Source organism: Geotrypetes seraphini, chromosome 11 (assembly GCF_902459505.1).
Source record: "Geotrypetes seraphini chromosome 11, aGeoSer1.1, whole genome shotgun sequence".
NCBI lineage: Eukaryota > Metazoa > Chordata > Amphibia > Gymnophiona > Dermophiidae > Geotrypetes > Geotrypetes seraphini.
In genome coordinates this window covers 98,030,998-98,047,146 of record NC_047094.1, presented here as the reverse complement: position 1 = coordinate 98,047,146, position 16,149 = coordinate 98,030,998, and the positions used below count along the sequence as shown (strand labels likewise).

The following is a 16,149-nucleotide window of genomic DNA, read 5'->3' as shown; positions in this document are numbered from 1 at the left end:
CCTTGCCGAGGTATTATGGAGTCATGCCGGATTCCCATAAAGAGGATTTTGGGGCTTTTATGTTCAATTTGTCCCAGCTGCGTCTCTACCTCTTCCATGCTGTGTACGACGCATTTGAGCTCGCCTCTCGTGTGTCCGCCTTCTCGGTGGCCATGTGCCGCCTGGCATGGCTCCGTACCCTGGATATGGACCAAAATTTGCAAGAGCGTCTGGCCAATCTTCTATGTGTTGGCTCAGAGCTGTTTGATGAGTCCTTGGAGGCGGCGACCAAGCGTTTGTCGGAGCACGAGCGCTCTATTGCCTCGTTGGTCCGTCCCAAACCCCGGGCTCCGCCGCAGAAGCCGTTTAGACCCCCTCCGCGACGGTACCCGCAGAAGTCGACGCCGGCCTTCTCCAGGCCACCGCCCAGACGTCCCCAACAGCAGGGCAGGGCGTCCCAGCCAAAGCATCTAGCGCAAGGAGCGGCTAAACCCGCTCCGTCTTTTTGACGTGATGCGCGGTTGGGGGCGGGCCCCCTCCGCACTGTCAAAAGACCCCCTTCCTATCGGGGGCCGATTGCAGGCCTTTCTCCCAGCCTGGGCCGAGATCACGTCGGACGCTTGGGTGCTCCGGATCATCTCCGAGGGTTACTCGCTAAACTTCTTAGCCATGCCGCCAGAACATCCGTCGGGGGCTTCTCCTGGCTGTCGAGACCTGCTTCCTACTCTCCTGGCGGAAGCCAGGTCCTTGTTGAGCCTTCGGGCGGTGGAGCCCGTGCCCCCGAACCAAAGGGGACGGGGGTATTACTCCCGTTACTTTTTGGTCCCGAAGAAGACAGGGGACTTACGCCCCATTCTGGACCTCAGGGGGCTCAACAAGTTCCTGGTCCGGGAGAAGTTCCGTATGTTGTCCCTTCCAGTCCTGTACCCTCTGTTAGAATCGGGGGACTGGATGTGCTCCCTGGACCTAAAGGAAGCGTATACTCATGTTCCGGTGCATCCCGCCTTCCGCCAGTACTTACGGTTCCAGGTGGGGGAGTTGCACCTCCAATATCGCGTCCTTCCCTTCGGGCTGGCCTCGTCTCCTCGGGTCTTTACGAAGTGTATGGTGGTGGTCGCGGCTGCCCTAAGAACTCAGGGACTGGAGGTCTTCCCCTACCTGGACGATTGGCTGATCAAGGCTCCGTCCCGGGAGGGGGTTATCTCAGCGACCCGACAGACTATCAGTTTTCTTCAACGTCTGGGGTTCGAGGTAAATTTTCCCAAGTCGCAGTTGTGCCCGGCTCAATCCCTTCAGTTTATCGGGGCCGTGCTGGACATGGTTTGCCTTCGTGCATTCCTTCCCTCGTCGAGACTAGAGGCTCTGCTTTGCCTGGCCCGCCAGATTTCGCTGCAGCGCTCCGTCTCTGCGCACAGGCTGATGATTCTACTCGGCCACATGGCTTCGACTGTTCATGTCACGCCGTTTGCCAGATTGCATCTGAGACTTCCTCAGTGGACCTTGGCCTCCCAGTGGCGTCAGGATCGAGACCCGCTCTCCTTCCCTGTCACGATCACTCCTTCCTTGAGACGATCGCTCCGTTGGTGGACCAACTCTTCCAATCTTTCCGGGGGTTTGCTCTTTCTCGTCCCTCCACATCGCAAGGTCCTGACCACGGACTCTTCGGAGTATGCGTGGGGAGCTCACCTCGACGGTCTGCGGACTCAAGCGCTATGGTCGGCGGAGGACCGTCTCTCACATCAATGTGTTGGAGCTTCGTGCCATCTTTCTGGCAGCTCGGGCGTTCGGTCATCTGCTGCGCGATCAGGTGGTCCTGGTACGGACGGACAACCAAGTGGCAATGTATTATGTAAACAAGCAAGGGGGAACGGGCTCCTGGTCCCTGTGCCAGGAGGCCTTGCGCCTTTGGGAATGGGCGACTTCCCAGAATATCTTCCTGCGGGCGGTTTACATTCAGGGAGAGAAGAATTGTCTGGCCGACAAACTCAGTCGTCTTCTCCAGCCGCACGAGTGGTCGCTAAACTCCCGAGTTCTGCGCGAGGTCTTCGACCGCTGGGGAACGCCTCAGGTGGATCTGTTTGCCTCCCCGGAGACTCACAAATTGCCCCTCTATTGTTCACGGATTTACTCCCGGGACCATCTCGAGGCAGATGCCTTCCTTCTCGACTGGGGAGGGAGATTCCTTTATGCGTTTCCTCCTTTTCCTCTGATCTTGAGGACGTTGGTTCACCTCAAGTCGTCCGGAGCCACTATGATTCTCATCGCGCCTCGTTGGCCTCGTCAGCACTGGTTCTCCCTGCTCCTTCAACTCAGTGTCAGGGAGCCTCTACTTCTGCCTGTGTTTCCCTCTCTGCTATCTCAGAGTCGGGGTTCGCTGTTGCATCCCAATCTGTAGTCACTACATCTGACGGCGTGGTTCCTTTCCCCCTGACTTCGGCGGTCAGGGAGGTGTTGGAAGCCTCGCGCAAGGCCTCGACTCGGCTTTGTTATTCCCAGAAGTGGACCAGATTTTCATCCTGGTGTACCTCGCACCGTCTGGATCCAGGTTTGGTTCCGGTGTCCTCGGTTCTGGAATATTTGTTGCATTTGTCTGAGTCTGGACTGAAGACAACTTCCATCCGGGTGCATCTCAGTGCTATTGCTGCTTTCCATCGGCATCTAGAGGGACGTTCTCTCTCTCTGCATCCTCTGGTGGTTCGTTTCATGAGGGGTTTAGTTAATGTTAATCCTCCTCTGAAACCTCCTCCGGTAGTTTGGGATCTTAATGTGGTCTTGGCTCAGCTGATGAAACCTCCTTTTGAGCCAATGGACAAGTCTCTTCTTAAGTTTCTCACTTGGAAGGTAGTCTTTTTACTTGCGCTCACGTCTGCTCGTCGGATTAGTGAGCTACAGGCTTTGGTTGCGGACCCGCCCTTTACTGTATTCCATCATGACAAGGTGGTTCTTCGCACCCATCCTAAATTTCTACCTAAGGTTGTGTCTGATTTCCACCTCAATCAGTCTATTGTTCTTCCGGTGTTCTTCCCGAAGTCCCACTCTCATCCTGGTGAGGCGGCGCTTCACAAGCTGGACTGTAAGAGGGCGTTGGCTTTTTATCTCCAACGTACCAAGTCTCATCGGAAGGTTCCTCAATTAATTTTGTCCTTTGATCCTAATCGGCTGGGACATCCTATTTCCAAGCGCACCTTGTCCAACTGGCTAGCTGCTTGTATTTCTTTTTGCTACGCTCAGGCTGGTCTCACGCTCCATGGTCGAGTCACGGGGCATAAGGTCCGGGCGATGGCAGCTTCTGTTGCTTTCCTCCGGTCTACTCCTGTGGAGGACATTTGTAAAGCTGCCACTTGGTCTTCGGTTCATACGTTCACCTCCCACTACTGTCTGGACACTTTGTCCAGAAGCGACGGCCGGTTTGGCCAGTCGGTGTTACGTAACCTGTTTTCCTAAATTGCCATCCTCCCACCTGCCCTTTTTTGGTTGGCTTGGAGGTCACCCACATGTGAGAATATCATGCCTGCTTGTCCTGGGATAAAGCACAGTTACTTACCGTAACAGGTGTTATCCAGGGACAGCAGGCATATATTCTCACAACCCACCCACCTCCCCGGGGATGGCTTCTTTGCTGGTTATGGAACTGAGGACCACGAGGTGGGGATGCGCCCTCTAGTGGGCAAGAAGGCATGCACATGCGTGGTGCAGTGTAGCAAACTTGAAACTTCAATCAAGTTTGCTTGAAAAGCTGTCCGCGCTGGGGCTCCGTAGATGACGTCACCCACATGTGAGAATATATGCCTGCTGTCCCTGGATAACACCTGTTACGGTAAGTAACTGTGCTTTATGAATGCAAAGCAGTGCCAGATGCAAAATAGAAAAAAATATATATATCTTGTCACTGTAAGTGCGAATAGTAATAAGTTTGCCTGACTCTGTTATAAATTCATCCATGGTCCGGCCCCCTTATACATGATCCCCCATTTTACCTTAGATTGTCCATCCAGACCCACTTGCAGAGCTCATCTCTTCAGCCATCCAACTCTAAAGGCCTGCCGTTACAAAAGATACCTGAACAGAACTCTAGCCTTCCAAGCAGGTCATCTAAATGATTGGCTGAGCAATATTTTCTCGCGCTCCTCATCCTACCTAAACTGCAGAAAATTATTAAAAACTAATCTATTTAACCGATTTGTAGCCTAAGACACCTTACCCTACCCTTGCTCCCCAAGACCTCCCTCCGTACCTTCCTTCCCGATCTCCTTACTTTGACCTTTATTGTACCAGTTCCTTGCTTACATATATTAATTGTATCTGTATCTGCTGATTGTACCCATTCGCTGACTGTATCTGCTGATTGTACCCTTTTGCTGACTGTACCCATTCGCTGATTGTCCAATCTTTCTTTATTGTAAACCGCCTAGAACTATTATGGCTTTGGTGGTATCTAATATAATAAAATGATAGGCCGCGCATGCGCACTAAAAAAATCGTGTTCCCTGATCCCGTCGCGGAAACACGAGTGCGCATGCGCGGGTTTTACGTCACCTGCTCTCCATCTCGCGCCGCCAACGATCTCTGTTCCTCTTTGCCACGCATGTCCGCCACCGACCTCGAGCTCCTGAGGGCCGGCGCCGCGAGCCGCCCGACCGGTGCTGAGGCCCCGCCTCCCGCTCTGCACCACGATCGAGAGAGGAGCTGCGGCGGCGGCGGCTTTCAACTAAAAAAAAAAAATAAAAAAATACACAACTGCAGGTCGCTGCTCTCACCCGGCTCTCAGGGTGCGGCTGAGCGCTGGCGGCCGGCGAACCCTAATTGCAGCGGTGGCTTTCAACTACAAAAAAAAAACAACAAACAGCTGAAGATAGCAGCTCTCAACGGAAAATGGACAGGGGAAGAAATGCTGCTGCAGATGCTGTACAGGGAAGTGGGGAGGGAGGAAAATGCTGCACAGGGAAGTAGGGAGGGGGGAAATGCTGATGCACAAGGAAATGGAAGTGGAGGGAATGCTGATAGGAGCCGCATGCTGGACAGGGGGAGCAGGTAAGGAGTGCTGCTGGACAGGGGGAGCAGGGAAGAGGGTCAGGGGGAGAAAGTAAGAAGTGCTGCTGGGCAGGGGGAGCAGGGAAGAGGGTCAGGGGGAGAAAAGAAGGAGTGCTGCTGGACAGGGAGAGCAGGGAAGAGGAACAGGGGAGCAGGTAAGAAGTGCTGCTCGACAGGGGGAGCAGGGAAGAGTGACTGGGGAGCAGGGAAGAAGTGCTGCTGGACAGGGGGAGCAGGGAAGAGTGACTGGGGAGCAGGGAAGAAGTGCTGCTGGACAGGGAGAGCAGGTAAGGAGTGCTGCTGGACAGGGGGAGGTAAAAGGAAGGGAGAAGGCCTACTGCTGGACAGGTGGAACAGGCAAGGGGTGATGGTTGACAGCCGAGGAAAGAGAGACAGAAAGCGGCCAAGGGGAGAGAGAGAGAAAGAAAGAATGAAAGACAGACATACATATATTCTAGCACCCGTTAATGTAACGGGCTTAAAGACTAGTATAAGAAATAAGTTATTATTACTATTATTACTTAAGCCCCCAAACATATGTGAGTGATTCAAAGGACAGAGGTTAGGTGGATGGCACTGAATGGATAGTTCTCTCCCTCTTTTTAATTTTTCTTTTAAGAGAGAAATACATTTACTGGGATAATAGTGGTTTATCGGGGTAAACTGGTTTGTCTAACCTAGTGTCCTGCAAACGTTTTGACACCGCGGCACATTAAACTCGGTGCTGCGGCCGGAGGGCATCCTGAAGTGCACAGATGTCAACGTGCATGCGTGATATCATCATGTCAACGTCCACGCATGCGCTGAGGCCCTCCAGCTGCGGCCCTGAGCCTATTTCTATGCCAGTAGGGGTTACTGGCGGAGGAGAGGTGCGGGCAGATGAGAGACACCGATGAGGAGGAGAGGTGCCGGCGCCAGCTGACAGCCTACAGAACTTCTTACTGTGGGCCAGCGAGGTAAATGTTCCAACACTCTTAGAAACTGAATGAGCATCGGAGCATTTACCTCGCCGGCCCGCAGTAAGAAGCTCTTCCGCTTCGAAAGAGCTTACAAACTAAACAGATAAGACAGACAAACAGGATGCCATGGATGCAGTTAATCTGCTGGCTGGGTTGGAGGGCAGTGGGCAGGACAATCAAGCCATTGTGACATCGCTGATGAGGTTGGCTCTTAGGCATTGGTGGAATGAGGCATTATGACATCACAATCTCAGCTCTGCTTCCCAAAGACTGAAACTCTTCACACTACTACAACTACTATGAATTATTTCTATAGCGCTACCAGACATATGCAGCACTGTACAGAGTCAAAAAGAAGACAGTCCCTGCTCGAAGGAGCTTACAATCTAAACAGATAAGACAGACAAACAGGATGCCATGGATGCAGTTAGGGGGAATGGTTAATCTGCTGGCTGGGTTGGAGGGCAGTGGGGAGTAGGGTTATGGATTGAAGGCTATATCCAAAAGGTGGGTTTTCAGTCTGCTTTTAAACAAGGGAAGGGAAGGGTCTTGGTGCATACCTTCTTTTTGTGGATTAATTATTACCATTTGTCCTGCTTTTTTAGCATCATTGTCTTTTCACCATTTCATTTCCTCTCACACATTCATTTTTATTACATGTGTTCCAAAACTTATTCTTGGTTATTTTAAATAAATAAAATATGTATATATATTTCTAAATCTTTTCTCTTTCCATTTTGTAGGACCCCATAAAACCCCTGAGGAAGACATTTTTATTTTGCCATTTTTATGTTGGGTCATATGTATTTTATACATTATTTGGGTTTTATCTTGTGAGTCACTTGTGACTTTGTGGATTGCCTTTAAAATCATTGTTTTTAAGTTATTTGGATGCTTATCATACTACAAGCTGGTACATCCGATCTTCTGTTCCACAATCTTTTTGTTGTTTTGGTAATTGAAGTCACCCATTATTACTGTGTTACCCAAGTTTGATATCCTCCCTAATTTCTGATAACATTTCAGCATCTGTCTGTTCATCCTGGCCAGGTGGATAGTACACTCCTGTCACTATCCTTTTCCCCTTTATATGTGGAATTTCTATCCATAGGGATTCCAAGATGTGTTTTGTATCCTGCAGAATTTATAGTCTATTTCATTCAAGACCCTCTAACATATAATGCTACATCTCCACCAATTCAATCTACCCTATCTCTGCAATATAATTTGTACCCTGGTATGACGTTGTCCTATTGATTATCTTCCTTCTACCAGGTCTCAGGGATGCTTATTACATCTATCTTTTCATTTAGTGCAAAGTGTTCTAAGTCTCCCATAATATTTCCTAAGCTTCTAATCTTTGCATACAAACATTTCAAACAATGGGGTCCTTTTATTAAGGTGCGCTAATCGATTTAGCATATAATGGATGCCTTAGCATATAATAGAATATATGGAATATAATGGATATAATGGATGCCTTAGCATATAGTGCGCGCTAATCTTTAGCGTGTACTAAATTGGTTAACATGCCTTAATAAAAAGACCCCAATGCTTGTTATTTCTATTTACAACTTACTCAGGAATTCACAGCGATAATTTGCAATCTTTGAAATTTGTCTGTTCTGTATTTAAAGAACAAAAGGCAGGAGGGAAGCATTTTTCATCACTGTTTAGTTATCAGATAAGTGCTTTACTCAATACTTTTTCAAAGTTGAAGATTTCATTTATCTATTGAACATGTGCAATGACTGAGAGTTTGGCCACAGCCTTTTAACATTCGGTGTATTCCGCTGTGTTGGTCTGACACCAAGAACAACTCTGAGCACTGTTCTGAATGCAATTTGAACTTTGTATCACCAATTTATGAGTGTATTGAATGCTTCTTCAGTGTCTACTAACTGCATTTAAAGACACCTGGGAGCTCATTTTCAAAGCACCGAAATTCTATAAATGACACCTTAACTTAGACGCCTGAGTTAAGAGGAAAAAGCCATTTTAAATAGTCATTAAGTAAAAATTCAAATCGCCTACCGGCGCCTAAACAAAAGCTCAGGAATCGCGCCTCCGGAGGCGCCTAGCGATTCCTAATGCCACTATAGAAGTGGCTAATGCCGGAAGTGGCATTAAGCGCCGGTAGGCATCTCCAGAGGCGCAATTCACATCAAAGGTAGACGCTGGAAATTTAGGCCTGGAAACCCCTGGCCTACATCTCTGGCGCCTATCTTTGATGGAGGCGCAATTCTCCAAACGGCGCCATCACATGCTTGGCATGCTGTCAGCAGTCGCTTTTAAGGCGGCTGCCAAAGAACCATAGTAACAGCGCCAAAGTACCATAATAACCTGTGGTACTTTGTGTGTCTAAGGCCCTCTTTTACAAAAGGCGCGCTAAGTGTTGTAGCGCAGATTTAGCGTGCGCTAAATTAACGCGTGCGCTAACCGCTAACACGCCCATAGGATAACATGCACATGTTAGCATTTAGCCCGTGTTTAGCGTGCATTAAAAAGCTTAGCGCACCTTTCTAAAAGAGGGGGGTACCGTAAGTGTTTTGAAAACGAGCTCCCAGATCTACTGTGTCTCTATTGCAGTCTCACTATCAGGATGCCCTAGCTCTTCTGTTTTGCTGATATCTTTTGAAGTTACCTTGTTCTGAGCCTTGCACTTCTGAGTGACTGTCGGCCTTTTCCCAGTTTCTAGTTTAATTAATTAATTAATTAAATTAGTTTTCTATCTTGTTGTCCCCAAAGAGCTCAGAACCTACTAGGTCTAATATTAATATACATAATATACAGTTTATCGGTTACAGTTTGCCAAAGTTATCCTTACATTGCAAGGTTTTCAGTACAAGTTTTATCCTAATTTGACACACAGATAGTTTACATGTTAGAATTGCCATAGCTACAGTGCAAGATTTTACAATACAAGTTTTCCCTATGTCATATATACTGGTTCTGGACCAATATACTGCACATTTCTTTGTAGTCCATCAGTCAAGGGCGGGGGCAGTTAGATGAAGACGTATGTTTTTGTTGCTTTTGTAAAGCTGAGGAGTCCTTCAAGGGATCTGATCTGTGGGAGCGGGGCAGTTTAATGCTGGTCTATCTCCTTTTTTGAATATTGACATTAGACTTTTGCCCATACCTGCTAAAGTGCACGCTTGCAAAAAAAAGAATTTCCACAGCGTTTTATGCACAAGTTTGTGCTTGAACGGAAATTCATTTCTTATGATGGGATACAGTTCCACTACACTTTGCTGCAAATGTTTGCTTACATAGAGGTTCATTTTCAAAAAAGATAGATGTCCAAAAGACAGCATAACCCAGTGCTTGGATGTCTAACTTGACAAAACGTTCGAGTGGGCATTTTCAAAGATGACTTGCTGGACGTCTAGCAGGACTTCTAACCCACTGTGCATCCAGAGTAGAAATGGGTGTGTTGGGAGGTGGAGAATGGGTGGGATTTGGGCGGGCTTAGACCTGGACATCCTGCCACTATAATCAAACCTTTCCCCAGCTGTCTTGGACGGAACTTTAGACGTTTTTACCTAGACTTGTTTGAGAAGTGCCAAAAGGGTATCCAAACTGACCTGAGGATCACTGGAAGGATTAAGTAATGACCCCCACACACTCCCCCAGTGGTCACTGACCCCCAACCCCCCCAAAAAAAAAAATTTGAATAAAACAGTACATACCTGGCTCTAGAACAGCAGCACTTGGTATGGGAAAGCCTTGTAGAGCATCACACAGGTGTCTTATGTAGTCAGGTGGGTGGGCTAGTGAACCATAGAGAGGAGAAGCCAGGCCCATAATCTACTCTAACTACAACATTTAAGGTGGACAGTGTGAGCCCCCTCAAAACCCTACAGTACTGCTGTATAGGTGCTACTTACAGTGTTTCTTTAGTATGTATGTAATTTTGTAAACCGCATAATTATGCGGTATATAAATTTTTAAATAAATAAATAAAATAAGGGCTATTGGGGTGGTGGACAAGTGGGTATAGTAGGTTTTAGGGGAGTTTTGCAGGGCTCACCGTACATTAGAAGGGGTTATGGTGAGATGTACTTCTGGCACTGTTTATGTGAAGTTCACAGCAGTGCCTTCTAGTGTGGCCCAATATTCTGTTGGCATGTCTGTGTGGGCAGTCTTCTAATGGGCTTCATTTGGATGTTGTCAACTTAGACGGTTTTGTGGTCGAAAATGGGGTCTAAAGTTAGATGTCCTGGTGGCGAAGACGTCTAACTAGACGATTTAAAAAAAAAATAAATAAATAAAATTTGGACCATCCAGCATTTTTGAAAATAGATACTTTTGGCAGTCCAATTTTGGCCGTTTAGTGGGAAACGTCCAAAGTCTGACTTAGACGTACTATTGAAAATACCCCTCATAATGTTTTTGCCCTTCAAATAATGTAGCCATGTGTGGACATATTAGTGACCAGAGCCAACCCTTGCCTCAGTAGGGACCTGTCCAACAGGGAAATAGAATTGAGTGAGGGTTGGTGGAGGTTGGGAGGGAACGATAACCTTCGGAGAAAAGGGGAGTGCTCTGGTGGTCTTTTAAGAAGTGGTTGTGGTACCTGTTGAATAGTCCAGTTAGCGATGATGTAACTCAGATAACACAATTGTTATCTCCAGTCAAAGATTTTCAGCACATTTTCTTTTGTTTTTAAACTCGTTACTTTTTTTTTTTTTTGGGGGGGGGGCATTTAAGTCCTGAAAACAGGAACTTTCTAAAAGAAACTGAAAGGTAAGTTCCTGAAGGCAGATAGTGTAATAATTCGCAGATTGGTACGAATAGCGGTTTAATGAAGGTTAAATGACGTGATGTTTTAGATGCTGAAGGCAAAGCATATACTGCTGATGGTGCCACCAGAACAATACACAGTGACCTTTCACCCCCCATATGCCAGGCATTCACCTCCGAAGAGACGCAGCAGGGAAACACAGCAACAGCAGCAGTTACACCACAGCCAACAGCAAACCTGAGCTCTTCGGGAGAGGAGCAACAGTCCAAGGAAGAGGAGGATGCAGGTACTGCTGGGAACAACACATTGGCGCTAGAGCAGAGGGGTGGTAGAGGGTGACAGGCCAACCAGAAAATCACGCGAAAGACATTGCAACAAAACGATTTAGGCAGGGAGTACTGGCTGCTCGATTGAAGAGATGACAAGAATTTGTTTAATTGAGTGTAACACTTGTAGGCAGGGCTTTTTTTTAATTTTTTTGAGGGGATTCTCAGGGGTATTGAGTACCAGCACGTTTTCCATTTCTTGATTGAAAATGACCTGGTCCTCAAGTATTAATAAAAGAGCTCCGTTTTTGCACACTCACTGCTGCCTTTTCATGGATTCTGTAGCTGGTTGAAGGGGGCCTGAGTACCGCAGGGTGGGTCTCTCAGTGATCATCCCACTCCGTGCTCTATTTGCTGTAAATCTTAACTAAAGTATTTTTTCCCGCACTCTGCCTGATGCTGGTTTGACTATTTATGTAAGGAAGGATAGTATTACAGCTGCTCAGACTTCTGTCTTATATTCCAGGTACAGTGCAATGTTCCGGCATCTCTCTCCATCCCTGCCCTCTGTCCGCTCAGAAGCTTCATGTCACATGAATTCTGTGACTTTGCTTTTCTTCTCTTTTTTTTTTTTTTTCCCTAGCCAGGAAACACTGTGCGACCACCGAGGAGCCAGAAAACACCAATCCATTGGCTACAGTGGAACGAATTTCACAGGCCTTACACATTTCTAACTCAATGGACTCCCCTTTTAAGCACCCAGAGAGACCGCTAGGCCAGCTGCCCAGCCCCCCAGTGCTCCCAATGCTACAGCCTACGTCAAGCCTCAGGATACATAAAAGTGGAACAGGTTAGTCCTATTTTACACATGACTGCAGCATTCATGGCACTTTTAAGGTAGTGATTAGACCACTAAATATGGGGGGTACAGTCGTGTATACTAAGCAAGGACTCCAAAAAGACGTACTGTAAATTAGTTTAGCAGAAGACCACATTCATCCAAAACCAAAACTGAAAGAAGACAAAAAATCATAAATACAACCCCCCCCTCCCCCCCCCCGGAGAAAACAGACCTCATACACGGGCAGCCGGGACTGCATTGTACCCTAAGCCACCCGTATCATCACAGGTCTGAAAAAACTCAGCACATATATATTATACCAATCTTTCATTTATTTCAATAAACTTCGGCCCTTTTTTACTAAGGTGCGCTATTGTGTTTTAGCGCACGTACAACGCGCACTAAATCAATGCGTGCGCTAACCGCTAACACGGCCATAGAATAACATGCATGCGTTAGCGTTTAGCACGTGCTAATATTTACCACACGTTAAAAAGCCTAGCGCACCTTAGTAAAAGAGGAGTGTTATTTTTCCAAACTCATTTTCTTTGCGTTTAGACTGGATGAAAAAAAAATGATTTACCCTGCATCAAACATGTTGCAATGACTACAGCTGGGAAAAAGATAGTTCTCAATTCTAACTTTGATATGCAAATGCGTGGAAGACTTGTCTTAAAGTCGTCTCTCTCAGGCAGTATGTTACTTGCTTCTTCTTGAAATGCTCCAAAAAGGCTTGCCCCCGACAGAAAGCACTTCTATTTCGCCTTATCAAGGCTACATCAGGGGAAAAGTAATAGCATAACTTCACTCATCATCAGCACTTCCACACGCTTTCACGCAACAAGATAAGCAGAAATGGCGCACTTCAAAATGGCCACAAATAAGAGAACTCTTTTCAGCTACAGTGGCAAAATAACATTCAGAATTTAGGAAGTTGGTTGGTTTTCAGCACCCCTGTGTAGGTACACTCCTCTCTCAATATTCATGGGGGTTAGGGGCAGAGCTGGCCTGCGAATATTGAAAATTCACTTTTGGGCCAGCTCTGACCCACCCCCGCCCTCCCCGGACTTTACCTGGTGGTCTAGCGGTCTTTCGGGGCAGGAGCAATCTTCCTACGCTCCTGCCCTGTGCAGAACTCACTGCAGCAATTTTCTATGAGTGATCTGCACAGGGCAGGAGCGTAGGAAGATTGCTTCTGCCCCGAAACACCAGGTAAGGTCCGGGGAGGTCCAGGAGGCGGGAGGGAGGTAGGGGTGATTCCGGTTTTAGGAAATCGCGAATCCTAAAACCACAAATTGGGAGGGGGGAGTGCATTCCAGTTTAGGCCAATGAAAACCAGGCCTAAATACCTGCACCTAAGTTGTGCGCCCCCTTTTGAGATTCATGCACTCAAATTAATGCACACCATTTTATAGAATATGCTTAGAAGTTGTGTGTGGAAATTCCAAGTAATGCTAATTATTGGCAATGATTACCTTGTTAAATAATTAAAGTTGCATGCACAAATCGGCAATCTGCTTAGATTTGCATATGCAAATTTAGTTGCATTTATGCACCATAGAAAATCAGGCCCTTTGCATGGGCCAATTTTCAATGCGTTTTCTCCACCCAGGACACACTCCTTGCATATTTTAGCATGTACTAAGACAAACTGCAGCAAAATCTTTTAACCGTTTTGCAGCAAGCTTTTTTTTTTTTTAAGTGCTTTCATAAAAGAGCCCTTATCTAACCAGGTCATCCTATCTGATTCCCCATACCCACATGTATCACTATCCTATAAACTGACAACTTGAATTTGACTGACCCTACATAACAGGGGAGAGGTGCTAGAGAATATACCGAGCAGATATACTTAGGGCTAGATGCACTAAGCAGGATTGGTAAGACTGCATGGGTTCAATCCTATCCGATTGCTGGCCAATTCAAAAAGAGCTATTGATGTACAAAAAAGTAAGCATGCCAATGACTCAATCAGAGGTTCGTCCCAATCTCTGTCTCTCCCGCCTGACTTATCACTGTGAGAGTGACCCTCACACATGTGCAAAGCCGGCATGGGAAGCCCGAACAGCTGAGAACAGGGGAAACCCCGAATCAGCCTACTGCCACTCAGCTGTTCAGGGCATGAAACCTTTTTTTTCTTTTTGTAATGGAGACAGATGTTTTACATGGAAACGAAGACGGGAAACTGACAGGGCTGAAGGTCAGTCTAGAAGAGGTATGCAGGCAGATTGATAGGCTTATGAGCGATAAATCCCTGGGACTGGATGGCATACATCTGAGGGTTATCAAGGAACTGAAAGGGACTATAGCTGAACTGCTTCAATTAATAGCCAATCTGTTGATCAAATCGGGAAAGATTCCAAAAGAATGGAAGGTGGCGAATAAGAACATAAGAACTGCCATCTCTGGATCTGACCTTCAGTCCATCAAGTCCGGCGATCCGCACACGCGGAGGCCCAGCCAGGTGTACACCTGGCGTAATTTTAGTCACCCATATCCCTCTATGCCTCTCGTAAGGAGATGTGCATCTAGTTTGCTTTTAAATCCTAGAACGGTGGATTCTGCAATAACCTCCTCTGGGAGAGCATTCCAGGTGTCCACCACTTGTTGCGTGAAGCAGAACTTCCTGATATTTGGCCTGGACTTGTCCCCTCTTAGCTTCAGTCCATGTCCTCTTGTCCGTGTCACATTGAATGTTACGCCGATCTTCAAAAAAGGTTTGAGGGGAGATCTGGGAAACTACAGACTGCTGAGTCTGACCTCGGTACCGGGAAAGATGGTAGAGGCGCTGATAAAGGACCGCATCATTGATCACCGGTCTGATGAGGACCAGTCAGCACGGTTTCAGCAAAGGCAGATCTTGTTTGATGTACTTGCTGCACTTCTTCAAGGGAATAAACAGGCAGATAGACAAGGGCGACCCAATCGACATTGTATATCTGGATTTTCAGAAGGCATTCGACAAGGTTCCACATGAATGACTACTTTGGAAAACTGCAAGCCATGGAATCGAGGGTGAAATACTCACGTGGATTAAAAACTGGCTAGAGCATAAGAAACAGAGTGGGGATAAATGGACAATACTCGGACTGGAAAAGCATCACCAGTGGGGTGCCGCAGGGCTCGGTGCTTGGACCCGTACTCTTCAACATCTTTATAAACGATCTGGACATTGGTACGATGAGTAAGGTGATTAAATTTGCGGATGATACGAAATTATTCAGAGTAGTGAAGACACAGGGGGATTGCGAAGTTCTGCAACGTGACATAATCAAACTCAAGAAATGGGCATCGACATGGCAGATGAGGTTCAACGTGGATAAATGCAAAGTGATGCATGTCGGTAACAAAAATCTCATGCACGAATACAGGATGTCCGGGGCGGTACTTGGAGAGACCTCCATGGAAAGAGACTTGGGAGTTATGATCGACAATGTCGATGAAGCTGTCTGTGCAATGTGTGGCAGCGGCAAAAAGGGCGAACAAAATGTAAGAATGATAAGAAGGAGATCATGAACAGGACGTAGAAGGTTATCATGCCGCTGTACCGGGCCATGGTGCGCCCTCAACTGGAGTACTGCGTCCAGCACTGGTCGCCATACATGAAGATGGACATAGTACTACTCAAAAAGGTCCAGAGAAGAGCGACTAAAATGGTTAAGGGGCTGGAGGAGTTGCCATACAGTGAGAGAATGGAGAAACTGGGCCTCTTCTTCCTTCAAAAGAGGAGACATCATCGGAAACATACAAAATACTGAAGAGATAAAGACAGATTGTTCACCCTCTCCAAGGTAGGGAGAACGAGAGGGCACTCTCTAAAGTTGAGAGGGGATAGATTCCGTAGAAACGTAAGGAAGTTCTTCTTCACCCAGAGAGTGGTAGAAAACTGGAACGCTCTTTGGAGTCTGTTATAGGGGAAAACACCCTCCAGGGATTCAAGACAAAGTTGGACAAGTTCCTGCTAAACTGGAACGTATGTAGGTGAGGCTGGACTCATTTAGAGCACTGGTCTTTGGCCTGGACGTTGCAGTGTGAGCGGACTGCTGGGCACGATGGACCACTGGTCTGACCCAGTAGCAGAAATTCTTATGTTCTTAAGTGCAAAATATATGGCCCATGCAAAATATATGGCCCATAAATATATTAAAATACCAAGAAAGAAAAAAAACAACCACCCACCCGATTGGCACTGGGAATTACCTCCCCCCTCCCTGCACCGTGGCAGCGAAAATGGCAGGAGGCATGCCTAAATCCCTCCTTTAATGTCAATCATACACACATACACACACACACATACACACCCTGCATGAGAAAAAATGGCAGCAG

At 47.0% G+C, this 16,149-nt stretch overlaps 1 protein-coding gene across 3 annotated transcripts in view; it reads left to right on the top strand.

The window, feature by feature from the left end:
- The window catches only part of PHACTR3 (phosphatase and actin regulator 3), a 312,301-nt gene that overhangs the window by 140,568 nt on the left and 155,584 nt on the right, over positions 1 to 16,149 (top strand). For 2 of the 3 annotated variants that reach the window (XM_033914119.1, XM_033914118.1), the window contains exon 1: positions 11,632 to 11,832. The exons of the other annotated variant lie outside the window; for it this stretch is intronic. In XM_033914119.1, coding sequence (XP_033770010.1) covers positions 11,721 to 11,832 — 112 coding nt within the window. In that variant the 5' untranslated portion in view covers positions 11,632 to 11,720. Of the gene's footprint in view, positions 1 to 11,631; positions 11,833 to 16,149 lie in introns of those variants that run through there. 3 annotated transcript variants of the gene reach the window in all.